The sequence below is a fragment of the Lutjanus erythropterus genome, chromosome 17, assembly GCF_056507025.1.
Source record: "Lutjanus erythropterus isolate fLutEry1 chromosome 17, fLutEry1.hap2, whole genome shotgun sequence".
NCBI classification, from domain to species: domain Eukaryota; kingdom Metazoa; phylum Chordata; class Actinopteri; order Lutjaniformes; family Lutjanidae; genus Lutjanus; species Lutjanus erythropterus.
Window position 1 is genome coordinate 2,730,001 of NC_139333.1, and position 12,623 is coordinate 2,742,623.

The window sequence follows — 12,623 nt, forward strand, 5'->3', positions numbered from 1 at the left end:
CAGACAGACAGGTCTTTGTGGTGCTGTCGTCCCCCTCCAGACTGCCACACAGTCCAGTCACTGTGTGGAGGCCATATTGGACACCCCTGTCTCTTTCCCCAGACTAGTCATTCCTTACACCCACTCACGCTCTCTCCAGCCTAAAGCAGAATAACCACCATTGTCTGGATGCTTAGGGGCAGCATGGCACCAGTTAGGACCAGTTAGTACACACACACTGGGGCTATTATCCACCAGCTCCATGACACAGGAATGGACTGAGTACTGGTGATAGCAGCGGCAAGCAAATGGTCCCACCTACGCCATAATGTCAACCTCAAATATTCACAATTCTGATGGAACAATGAGGGGAGGATAATACATCCTGAGATCAAAAACTAAATTCTCAAAAACTCCACTACAATATTTGTTACCTTATTGTCTGTTTCTCAGCCGGATGTCTGAATAGAACTTGCAGATTGCAATGAAATTTTGTAGAAAAACACATCCATAGGGCAGCAAGCAAGTACAAATACTTATGAAAAAATTTCTTATAGGAGCAATAGGGATGATGAAGACAGCGTTTTCAGGGGACACCAGCACATTGGTGTTGTTGTGCTCAGGAGAGACTGGATGCATAGACAGAATTAGCAGACGTGACCTGTTTGTTTGTAGGCTACCGTTTCAAAGCCGTGAGTTCGGCATTATCAGAGTCACCGTTTTCATTTTTTTGCAACCAGAGAATTCGCAGCACCGATGTGAGTGTGGAGCTGATGGGTGACGCACTACAACTTGGGCGGTGTTTGATTTCAGCTTGTCCATTCAGCAGGAAATAAGAGCAACCTGCCTGGTTGCGACCTTTCCCGTATAACAATTGAACAGTCTCTAAAATATGTTTCTGAAGCCATTTTAAGCAAGAATTAGGCAATATAGTAACATAATCTTGATTTATATTTGATTAGCGCTGTCTAGTTTGACAGTTTGATCAGAGTTTCATGAGCCCCGTGTGTGGTACTGCACTACAAATAACCTATCAGTCACATGGTAGCCCTGCCCTAAAACATACCCTGCTTTATGGTCTATTTTACTCAAAATGTAAACCATAAAGTCATTAGGACACTGTTTACTGAAGTCATAAATGAAGTGGGAAGTACACTCATTTTCTCATAAGACTCCATTCAATCAGACTTTTTTTGCAACCAGTGGAGGCGCCTCCTGCTGGTCATTCATAAGGATACACTGGCTTCACTTTTTAGACTCCGTCCACTTAGTCTACTGAGGTCAAAACTGTTAATTTATGAATGAATTTATGAAAATTCTGAGATAATGTACCTTTAATATTGTAATGCAGGGCATTTCTTAACATTTTCACCGTAACTACTTCAATTACATGACTGAAAACAATCTATTTATGCTGTTTCTCTGTCACTATGTATTTTTCTATGATTAAAATTATGCAGTTTGAAGACACCTGAGCAGAAGAATATAAAGTCACTCAGTGCTTTCTGATTTTTAATTTCTTTTCTAAAACACCCACTGCAACAAACTGAACATACCCCGCTTACCCCCTGCTAAGTTCTAAGATCTCTTTACAGCCAATACACTAACTCAGTTTCCATTTGACAACACTGTCTGGTCGTGTCTAAGCTGTGAGCTGCTGAGCATCCCTCGCTATAGTAGCCAGGAAGTCTTTAGCGAGATGCACAGCGGCTAAATCACTCAGAGCCTAATGGAATTCCCATTATGCTCTTCCAGTCCAGTGCATCCTTGTCTAGTCTCTGCTGAGGTGCTGAGCTGCAGTGCTGTCCTTGGACAATCATTTAAATTCACTTATGACGTTTGCCCCTTCTTGTTATGTAACTTGAGTAGAAGTGGTAGCACGGCGAGGTCGATGCCTGTGAGTGAGATTTTAAGTGTTTGTTGTTAGATTGCATGGAAGACATGTATGTGGGAGGAAATTTCAACATGGGTGTCTACATAAACATGAGGTCACGCGATTATTTTTGTGTGTCTACACATGTGTAGCTCGTCGTATGTCCTCTCTGAAAGGGTGTGAGCCCTGTTAGTTTTTGCAGAGCAGCCTGCAGCACAGAACAGCTGCATCAGGGCGGGTCCTGCATGGGGACCGAGCCACAGACTGAGCCAAGCTCTTACAGTGTAGTGTCTCATTAGGAACTCCACCTATCCTCATAGTCTTTTGACAGCCCCAGTGCTCAGCAGGATGACAGAGGAGATGGGAACATCGGCTGAAAGTAAGCAGACTTTCTCATAGCTGTTAAGTACTTCAACTCCACATCTACCTCAGCTCTCAGGAATCATTAGAGATTGGAAATCTGAGCCTTGCACCCACACTGTGTATAGCTAAAAGCAACCTGAAGACATTTTTATTCAGTTTCTAATAAAACATGTTTTAACCTTAATAACTGCTGTTCCTGTGTATTCATTTTCTTCTCCTTTCTGTTGTTTTATTGCCTGTGCTCTGCGATTCATACTTGTTCTTTAGTTTCAATATTTAATCACCCCCTGAAGCACTTTAAACTGCAGTTGTATGAAGTGCAAATAAACTTGAACTTCAACTTGAAGACAGCTTTAGAAAAAGAAGACAGCAGCTAAAAAACTAAGATGAATGATTAAAAAAATATACGAAGGGAAATGTATTAGGAAAGTCGAGTATGATGGATCCGTTTCAGCCATTCCATTTCTCATTAAAAACAAAAATCAATTTCCCCTCATGATGTCACTGGGTGAGGCAGTCCTGAAGGTGCAGTAATGAATCCCTGACCTCTGACCACTACTCTAATACCATATGGTTTCTATTATTCACACAACACAAAGCACATGTTAAAGTTCCAGTTTAGTCAAATCACAGACCAAAGTGAGAAAACTGCTTCTCACTTTCTTACCAAAAGTGGTATGGATGCAGACCAGGATTTCATTCTTTTTTGTTTTTTTAATGCATTGAAAAGCACAAATACATTTCCATTAACTGTCCGCATATTGACCTATTTTTTTTACTCTCAAAACATAGGGATAGTTCAGATTTCTTGAGGTGGGGTTGATTGAGGTATTTAGTCGGTGTAGACACAGTAGATGGCAATCGACATCCACAGTTTGGAGAAGCAGCAGAGTAGGAAGCTTAGCAATGTACTAGTATGGACAGGACTTAGCTTGGATTCACAGAAGTCACGCAAAAACCTGTCAGTCTCTCTTTTCCTACAGGAAACTGCCTTTATATAAGCCAAATATTGCTCTTGCCAAAGCAACCAGACTCCTTTGGCAAAAACAGTAATTTTAGCTCACGGAGCACAGGAGTTGCTGGTCTACCACTGCCTCAATCAGTTTGTTTGTGTTATTGTGTCACTCCTGTGTTCTGTGAGTAATTTTACCTCACGCTCCCTCCGTCAGTTAGTTTGTTTGTGGTATTGTGTGACTTCTTTCAATCCAAGCTCAACACTGAAGTCACACAATAACACAAACAAACCAAGAGAGGCAGTGGCAGACCAACAACTCCTGTTATGTGAGGTAAAATTACTGTTTTTGCCAAAAGAGTCTGGTTGCTTAAGAGCAATATCTGGCTTATATAAAGGCAGTTTCCTGTAGGAAAAGAGTGACTGACAGCAAGGTAAAGTGGTAGAAATATTCTAAATATAGCATATTCTTAAAATGATATTGATTTTTTAGGTGGCTAAAATATGTTTTATTGCTGACCCTGTCCACAGCAGTACATTGTTTAGCTTCCGACACTGGTGCTCCTGCTGCTTCTCCAAACTGGGGATGTGCCGACCACCACCTCCTGTAAGTAAAACACTATGTATGAATACCTCATACAACCCCACTTCCAAAATCCAAAATAATTTAATCTCACTTCTGTTGATCTCTTTTTTTCCCCAAAACTCAAGCAAACCTATCTGTGTGGCTAGACACCACTTGGATAAGTTAGAAAATATATTTCTGAGTGAAACAAACCCTTTTCTGTTTTTTATTGTGGGTCAAACTGTGAATGTAAAACACCAACCAAACATTCATAATTAGTTCTCTGAGCTTTGATGCAGACTGATCCCTGTCCCTGCGTTAACTGCGTGGGCGTGAACCATTAAGTCTCACCACACTCCAGTGTCATAAGTTTATCAGGCAGCATCGGCCCATTAACGCACAACAACCACCATTGTCACGTAGACGCAGAAGGAGAGAAAGAAAGCGACAGCGTGAGCGATGAATATTCTCACTGGGGTTTTGTGCTCCCGCATGCCTGACATTCCAACAAGCAGCAGTGTAGGCTGGCCGCCTGGACGTGATTATGCAACAGGCAGATGTTTGTGGGAGAGAGTGAAAGTTAAAGAGCACAGAGTTCATTCTGTGGGGACCTGCAGTGAGGGATTGTGGGATAGGTGGAGGCCCAGCTGACTGAGGCCAGCATCAGGGCGGTGTTCGCTCTGGGGACAAACTTTGATACACGGCTCTCCTCGCTCCCTCTTACATTACTCTCACACCCTTGAAATGTACTTGCATGTGTAAGGCTCTGGCACTTTTACAAAGCTGTTGCAAGGCTTACATCAGTTTGCAGCAAACGAATGAAGGTGTAAATTATGAACCACTGACAGACCGTCAAAAGTGATATCATGACTGGATATTATTTGACCACTCATTCATCTCATAATTTATCAGGGAAAATGTGTAAATCTTTTTAAATGCAGAGTGGGGATTTCAAAGATTTACCGAGTGAAAATAAAGTTCAACCTCTTGAGCACACATTTTTTTTTACTTTAAAGAGATAGCTCAAATTATTTGAAGTGGGGTTGTATGAGGTACTTATCCTTAGTCAGTATATTACTCACAGTAGATGTCGACCGAGGAGAGCACCACCAGGGAAGCTAAGCAACGTACTGCTGTGGACAGGGTCAACAGCAAAAATGTATTTAAGCCTCTAAAGACGAGTTCAAGTCCGGCTCACGGTTTGGGCTGTTCCATATTTATTAATTAATTTATTTTCATTTTTCTTCCCAATTTAGCCATTTCATGCATATGTTATCCCTGTTAGTAAGAACTCCTACTGTTTAGTGCACAGAGCGAGAAAAAAAATTCCAGGCTGTAATAGTTTCAGGCTGAAAATATGCTGATGAGTGTCAGGTTAGGGATGGTTTCAGACAGACTTTTGTCCACATCGGGCCTCGATGGGTTCAACTTTTCAGGCAAGATTAAAGCGCTAGTTTAGGCGCCCGCTACATTTAGAATATTTTCACCGCTTTACCTTGACATCAGACAGTATTTTCCAAGGGGAAACTGCTGTTATATGAGCCAAAAATGGCTCTTTCCAAAGCATCTCCTCATGTTCTTACTTCTTAGAACATAGGAGTTTCTGATCTTGATTGGTTAGTTTGGTGTTTTTAAGGGTTAGTTCTTATTCACCAAAGTCATACTAACTAATCGACTGTACTACAATCCATTTAACCTATTGAAAACTCACTTTTCCCTTCAAATATCCCTGTATAATTCTTTAAAACTCAAGACTTCATGTGTTTTCCTGTCTGCACCATCACAAATATGTAAATATTGGCTGTACAAATTATTTTGGTTTTAATTTCCCAAAACTTGACTCAATCTTTTTTCACATTTGAAATTATTACCTGCTTGGCTTCAGAAGTTTACAGCGGATGGAAAGTTCAAGGGGCTAAATTTGACAGAACCAAAGTGACTCACCTGATCGAGCAGGTTGCTTAGCGACTGGCAGGGACACCTCTGTGAGCGGCAGGATGTAGACATCCGGGCTGCCCTGGGAGGCCGGCGAGGCCAAGGTGGACATGTCTGCGTGGTACTCTTCCCCGTCCACATTCTTGAATTCCTGGAAAACAGAGAGAAACACACAAACACACGAAGAGGTCAAAGGTCATGTAAAGAAACAGGCTGCTTGCATTAGACTGACAGCTTGTTGGGTAACTCACAGGGTCACAAATGTGAAGACATGATGATGCAATAATGGAAAGAAAGCTCATAAGCATGGCCTACCCTGCCTTTAGGGGCACCGTAAATCATGTAATGCAAACATATCTCTGTACAATATGTAATATTTGACTGCACTGATGCACATGCATGTAGAAAGCGATACAAAATGTCACGCAAAAACACAATCCAAAGTTGATGATATTTTGGCACAACCCCCGAAGCAGATATGAGATAAACTGAGGCAAGCTGTCCTGGCTCGGACTGTGTTTCCCTGAGACTGTTTGGAACATCACAGCGTAAACAAAGCCAGCGTGATTTATCCAAAGATTATTTGTACTAAGATTACATGTGTCTCAATCCTCTACTTCGCAATTAAGCCTGATGATTTTAGCGCGGAGATGCTGGAAGCATCAGAGCAAAGCCTGAAGAGAAGAAGAGCTCCTGTGACTCACTCTCACTCAGCAAGAACGTTTTGTTTTTTAAGATTTGGAAATACAATTTTGATTATTTTCATATCAGAATTAACAATGAGCATAGTCGCAAAATAACAACAAAGCGAAAAAATGACTTCTGACTTGATTTAGCAGGCCAGAAATGTCACCAAGCAGGAGAATGATCAGCGAGTCTTCACACCTCTGAGCAGCAGAGAGAGATTAGTGTTTGCACAGGAGATCTTGACGGCCTGATCACACTCACAGTTTTTAAAGTTACTTCTGTACTTGAAAGAAACAACACACAAAAGTGATGATTATCTGTCGAGAATATTAATGTTGCTTTCAGGTGCTCCAAGTTGGGAAGTCGGTCTTCGGTGTTCATGAGCTTTTTAGCCGTAATGTGGAAACAACATGGACACGCATCTTGGTGATGGTTGGCTGAGAGTCACATTGAAGATTAATGCTATGTTGTTTAGAGTTTAATATTACAAAGTGATTTTGTCACAAGCGTTTTTTTTTTCCTTCTCTCCTGCATCGCTGTTTGTACTTTTAGGCGTCTGCTTTATTTTACTGTTTCATGTTCGCTTTCAGCTGATAAGACTATTGATATTGATATTATAATAATTTCCTCATTTTGCTTCTTCATAATAAAAGCTTTTAGATGACGAAATATCAGGGGACTTTTACTGTGAAAACTGTATGGGAAATGTATGCATGTGGTTAACCAGCATTTTACAGCTGCTGGACTCGAGATGAGCCCATAACAAGACACTCTTTCCAGTGGTCCAGATGCAAGTCCCTATCTCGCTGGGCTGACACGCCAAGTCAAACTGAGGCAGTACATCTTCCAGTTGGTGCTCACGGTGAAAAAATGTCAAACAAATAGATACAAATGGATAATAAAAACCAAAGGGTGGGTGTGGGGGTGATGCTAGACTTGGCCTGCCAGCGCCTTTCTGACAAAAAAACCCCCCAAAAAACAGCACTTCATGGACATGGACCTTATGTTAAATCACCACGTAACACGAACCAGCTCTTACTACCTGATAGTCAATTCATGTATCTTTTTTCCTTGCTCTATTTAAAAAAAATCTTTTCATTTGACAGATCGACACACTGGGTGGAGCATCTTTCATAAAGTGAGGAACTGCTCTGCAATCATGTAATTGCTTTTGGAATGAGACTATTCATAAATTTCCATATCATTACATCTTGAAAACTAGGTTGCTTGGATTAATATTTAATTGTTAACATTTAGACGTAAAACTGTGTGAAGAAATTAACATATCTATGTCAGTTACAGGTTATGTAATTTAGAACATTCTAGTTTTTGAAAATCTCTTGAAGGACGCTGCAGGTTCTCGTGGATTTATGAGTTTTATGAGTTTTCTATGTTAGAGTGTGACACTGAGGTCTGGGCCGGGTGAGCAGTGAAAGATTCCTTCTGTCTGCTGAGCGCAGAGACACATCGCAGGATGAAGCAGAGGATGAGGAGGGGAGGGAGTTGGCCGCATTCACAGACCGGATGTCAGAATAAAAGTCCCTTAGTTGGGAGCTGGAGAACAGCGGGGTCCCAACGCTGGAAAAATGTGACCTGCTGCAGCCCTCTGCAACACCCACACACACACACACATCTATGCACACACACATAAACACCTCCATCTCTCACTTCATCCTGTCCCCCAAGAATGTGAGCACACACACACGCACGCACACACACACACAAACACTCCCTCGGCCCCATATCCAGATCTTCACACGGCCTCGCTCGCCCTCCCATTCAACATGTGGTTTCACTCTCGACATCCACACACACACACACACACACACACACACACACACCAACATTTACTGTACAGAAAAACTAGATTATCTCTCTTTTCCCATGGGTCCTGCAGTAAAAGATGTCAAAACTAGACCTGCAAATAATGAATATTTTTTAAATCAAACAATTAATGCCTTAATGAATAAAAAGGAATAAAAATACTAATAGTAATAGAAAAAACTATCACAGTCAATGTTGTTCATCATTTTGTCGCTTTTGGTGAAGGGTGAACAAAATGTATCCGTTTGCAACTAATGAACCTGAATGTCGTTAACTCTCACAGGAGACAAGCACTGTGTTTTACAGTAGCCGGCATGGCTGGTGCAACTGCCAATTCAGCTACCCTAAAATGGCGAAGTCATGACCCGCCCTACTCTGCCTCTGATTGGCTAGTACTTGTTGCCTCCATTGGTCGGGTTGGTTTAGGCATGAGGAGAGGCAGAGTAGACCATAGAGATGCACCTGAATCCGAATATGTTATTCAGGAAAGCACAAATAATGTGATGGAAACAAATATTTATTTATTAAATATTATTGTTCTGAAAGAGTCAGTTCCACGATCATTTCAGCATAGTATTAACAAGATTATTCCCTCCAACTGAAGGATATTTTTATATACTTGGAAATCTTTACTGCCAAGTTTCTATTTCCACAGAAACACAGAATCATTTAATTTATAACACATTTCTTTCAATGAGCAGTTTCCTCAGTATCCCCCAGTCAAAGAGGAGGTGGTGGGTCATAAAACTTAGTTTAGTATGAGAACATGGAGATGTATTTCATAATTAAATATTCTATTAAATAATTTTGATGTTTTGAGGACAGTTGCGTTGCCAATGACTTCAGGTCTTCTGTTTGAATACAGATACAACGACAGATATTTTTGTTGGTTGAACAGATACAGATAATGACGTCTCTGTGCACCTCTAGTAGGGTGGGTCATGCCTTCACCATCCTAGAGGAAACAATATCCCTACTGGTACTGCTGAAACCAGTTTGACTGAATATTTGACTGAGATTTATAAATAAATCATTTCAGATTCCAAAGAAAAAATCTAAAACGTCCATGCAAATTGTGCTGCCAGGTCTGAGATCTACACTTGGCAATAAAATCTGATTCTGAAAAGAACAAGTCTGAGCATCAGCCACATCAGAAACAAATGTGAAACAACACTTTGTGAAAATTACTGCAAGTGAATGATGATCATAAGAAATCATGAGGAAATGGTGCGAGCACAAGCCAACGGACGCAAAGTTCCTCCACCCAAGAGATGAAGAGATAAACATGAACTAGCTAATTTTTTTGGGACTGTGAACTTCATGTGAATCTGCATGTCTGAGTGAGCTCTTGTGGAATGTGAACTTGCACAACACTGACTACTATTGCTCATAATGCAAGTCTTCAAATTGTTTTGCTGGGCCACTTGTGCAAAAATCAAAGACATAATCAGAAGCAGTGTAGGGCGTGTCACCATCCTAGGAAAAAAAAAAAATATGTCACTACCAGTATGGCTCAAGCCAGTCCATATGAATATTTCAAGGCTTTTTTGGGAACAAATATAAACAAATATATAAGCAAATATAGACTGCAATAAAAAAATCTCACATTTTATGCAAACTGTCTGTGCATGACCCACAACAACAAATTTGAAAGGATACATCAAGTTGAAGCATCTGACCAATCTTTGGAAATATTCTGTGAGTGAATGATGATCACAAGAAATCATTAATAAAGGGTAAGACTGTCAGCCAACAGCCACAAAGCTCCTCCGCCGAAGTCGGCCTCAGCATTTTGTGAAGAACCGGTACACAGACTTGTACTGGACTACATCATAAGAGAAAACAGAGGAAATGGACTTGAAGTAGTTCATTACAATCTGTGTGAACACTGAACTTTGAGCTTGCTCTTGTGAAGTGTAAACTTGCCCAACACTGATTACAGTTCCTCAGAATGATGATCTTCACATTGTTTTATCAGGCCAAAAGTCCAAATGTCAAAAATATAAAGCATACAGACAAAGGCAGTAAACTGTCAGATTTGATTAGCTGAAGCCACAGAATATCTTAAGCCATTTTTGCTTAATAAAATTGTTTTTTTGGTTGATCAATTAATTAATCAATTGTATTCAAAAATTTTCAATAAAGCATGCTTAAAAACAGAAAAACAGAAATACGTGACTTGATGACTGAAACCAATTGTACTTATCTAATTTTTAAGTGGTCCAATTAACTTTTTTAAATATTAACAGATCAACATTTGCTTTGTCCTTTTAATCCCTGTTTCCATCTTAATACCAAAAGCACAGTCACCTCCTGCTGGTAAAACAAGCAGCACAAGTGTTTCTGTACCTCCACAGCATCTCCAGTTGTCTTACCTGTCCACAGAGTCCACAGGTGAGGATGACATGCCAAACGCCCTCAGCATCTCAACTCTTTCTGGTTTTCTCACACACACCCGTAAAAACACACATGCACACACACCCAGCGGCCCCCCAGGGGTCCCATTTGTGTGAAGGGTGCAGGGCAGCAGGAGGGTGGTGGTGCCAGGAGGAGCGGCAGCATCACTCTGCAGAGAGAGTCTCATTGTTGAGTCCAGAGAGGAGCAAAGAGGAAGAGGAGGAGGAGGAAGAGGCTTTGTAGCTGACCACTGACTGTCCTCAGGATCTGCTGCTGCTGCTGCTGGGGATGGAGGGATCATGGAGGGAGAGCAAATGAAAAAAAAGGGGGGGGGGAGAGGAAGAAGGAGGAGCACCACCACCACCATCTCCCGGTTCACAGGCGAGACCGAACCTGCTGTCGTCTCATGAGGGAGACGAGAGAAATCGAGCCCCCTCAAAAATGTGAGGGAGAAAAATACAAGTGGGAGGAGGAGGGGGGAGAGGGGAGGAGGGGTGAGGGGGGTTCACATACTATACATGTGACATCACTCGCTCTCTTCCTCTCTTTTTCTCTCTCTTTCCCAAAAGCCAAAGAACATCTGCAGGGCAGTCCCCTTCCCCTCTAAACCCAGAAAACACACAGACACTTCTTGCTGTCTCTATACTTGTGAGAACAGTCCACTTCCATTTCTGACCTCTTAACCTGACCTTTAACTTCATCACTACAGTACTTAACCTTAACCTGAGCTTAAGTCCAAGTCTTAAACCTTAAACTTAACCCTAACCCTAACCGCAGATTCTTTATTTTAACCCTACACAGCTGGAAGTTTGCAGTCAAGCCTTCAGTTACAGTAATTAAGCAACAGAAACTCCTACTGTTATACCATAAAAGCTGTTTAAACCTTTTATATTAAATTAAGGGAGACTGAGCATGTAATCAGTAATATTAAATCTTAAAAAATGAGCCTTAAAAAAAACTGCTTGCCCAAATGTTGCTTTTGAGTCTCAGTTCTCTCGTTTTAATGGGGTTTTAATAAAATTCAGAGACTAAATTCAAAGATTTAAGCAGACGTGTAGCGAAGCCGGAGGAAATAGAATATTCACAGTTTGGTTTGCATAATCTGTATTAATCCACATACATTTTTTAAGCGCCTGAAGTGATCCAGTCACAAAGCATGTATCATGCAAGAGAGCCAATAAGAAAACAGAAATGTCATATTGACATTTAAGGTGGGTTCGTTGATTCACAACTCATGCACTGAGTAATATGCAAGAAAACTTTCCACCTTAAAAGTTTGCCGGTAGCCTTTGAGCTGCACAGTGTCTGTTGCTAGCTAACGTCGACTAGTAAAGATGAAAAAGAAGCAAAACATCTTTTCATTCATCTGTCACTCTTCTGACAGTTTCTTTAGGCTATTTGTGATGCATTTTGCAAAGAAACATTTCAGAACCAGCCTGTTAAACTTGGCCAGCTTGTGCTGCGTCCACAACGCCTGCAGGAGATGAAAGTTGCTTAGCTAAATTTTCACAGCCTGTTGGATGAGCTTGACCTCTGCCTGCACTGCAGCTTTTCTTCAGAATGCTGGATCTTTAAAAAGCAGCTTCATTTGCTTGGCAAATAAGTAAATGGAATCCTTCAAAACACAAACTACTTGTGTTCATTCGTCTGAATTTTTTAATGGCATGTTGATTACAACTGACCCTTTCTCATCCCAACTTTTTTTTTTCTCACCACCCCTCACTGTCTCATAGAGGCCTCTGTATGAGGCGCTGCCAGAAAGCGTGTGGGTCATGTTTAGAAATGCTCGCAGTTTGGTTAGATTCTGCTCTGGTAGGTCGAGGAAAAGACCATGTCTCGGGGTTACAGTAAGTATGTTCTTACATTTTGGTTTTCACATGGGACATGAAGCCTGGTCTCCTGGGTGAAAGTCCGCTGTTTGTTTGTGTCATCTGTTCACCCCACCTGCTCCATGCATTGACTTTCTCCCTCCTCATACAAAGACAAAATCCTCGAGCATCTCTAAACTGCTAACAGGTGCTGTGCATGTCTGTATGAGTTGTTGAGCA

General features: G+C 41.2%; 1 protein-coding gene across 2 annotated transcripts in view; it reads right to left on the reverse strand.

The window, feature by feature from the left end:
- aatkb (apoptosis-associated tyrosine kinase b) overlaps positions 1-12,623 on the reverse strand; it is a 73,322-nt gene that overhangs the window by 18,415 nt on the left and 42,284 nt on the right. The window contains exons 1-2 of one of the 2 annotated variants that reach the window (XM_084740391.1): positions 10,554-10,854; positions 5,677-5,818 (exon numbers count right to left, since the gene is read on the reverse strand). In XM_084740391.1, coding sequence (XP_084596517.1) covers positions 5,677-5,779 — 103 coding nt within the window. In that variant the 5' untranslated portion in view covers positions 5,780-5,818; positions 10,554-10,854. Of the gene's footprint in view, positions 1-5,676; positions 5,819-10,553; positions 10,855-12,623 lie in introns of those variants that run through there. The other variant, XM_084740390.1, reaches the window with a different exon arrangement.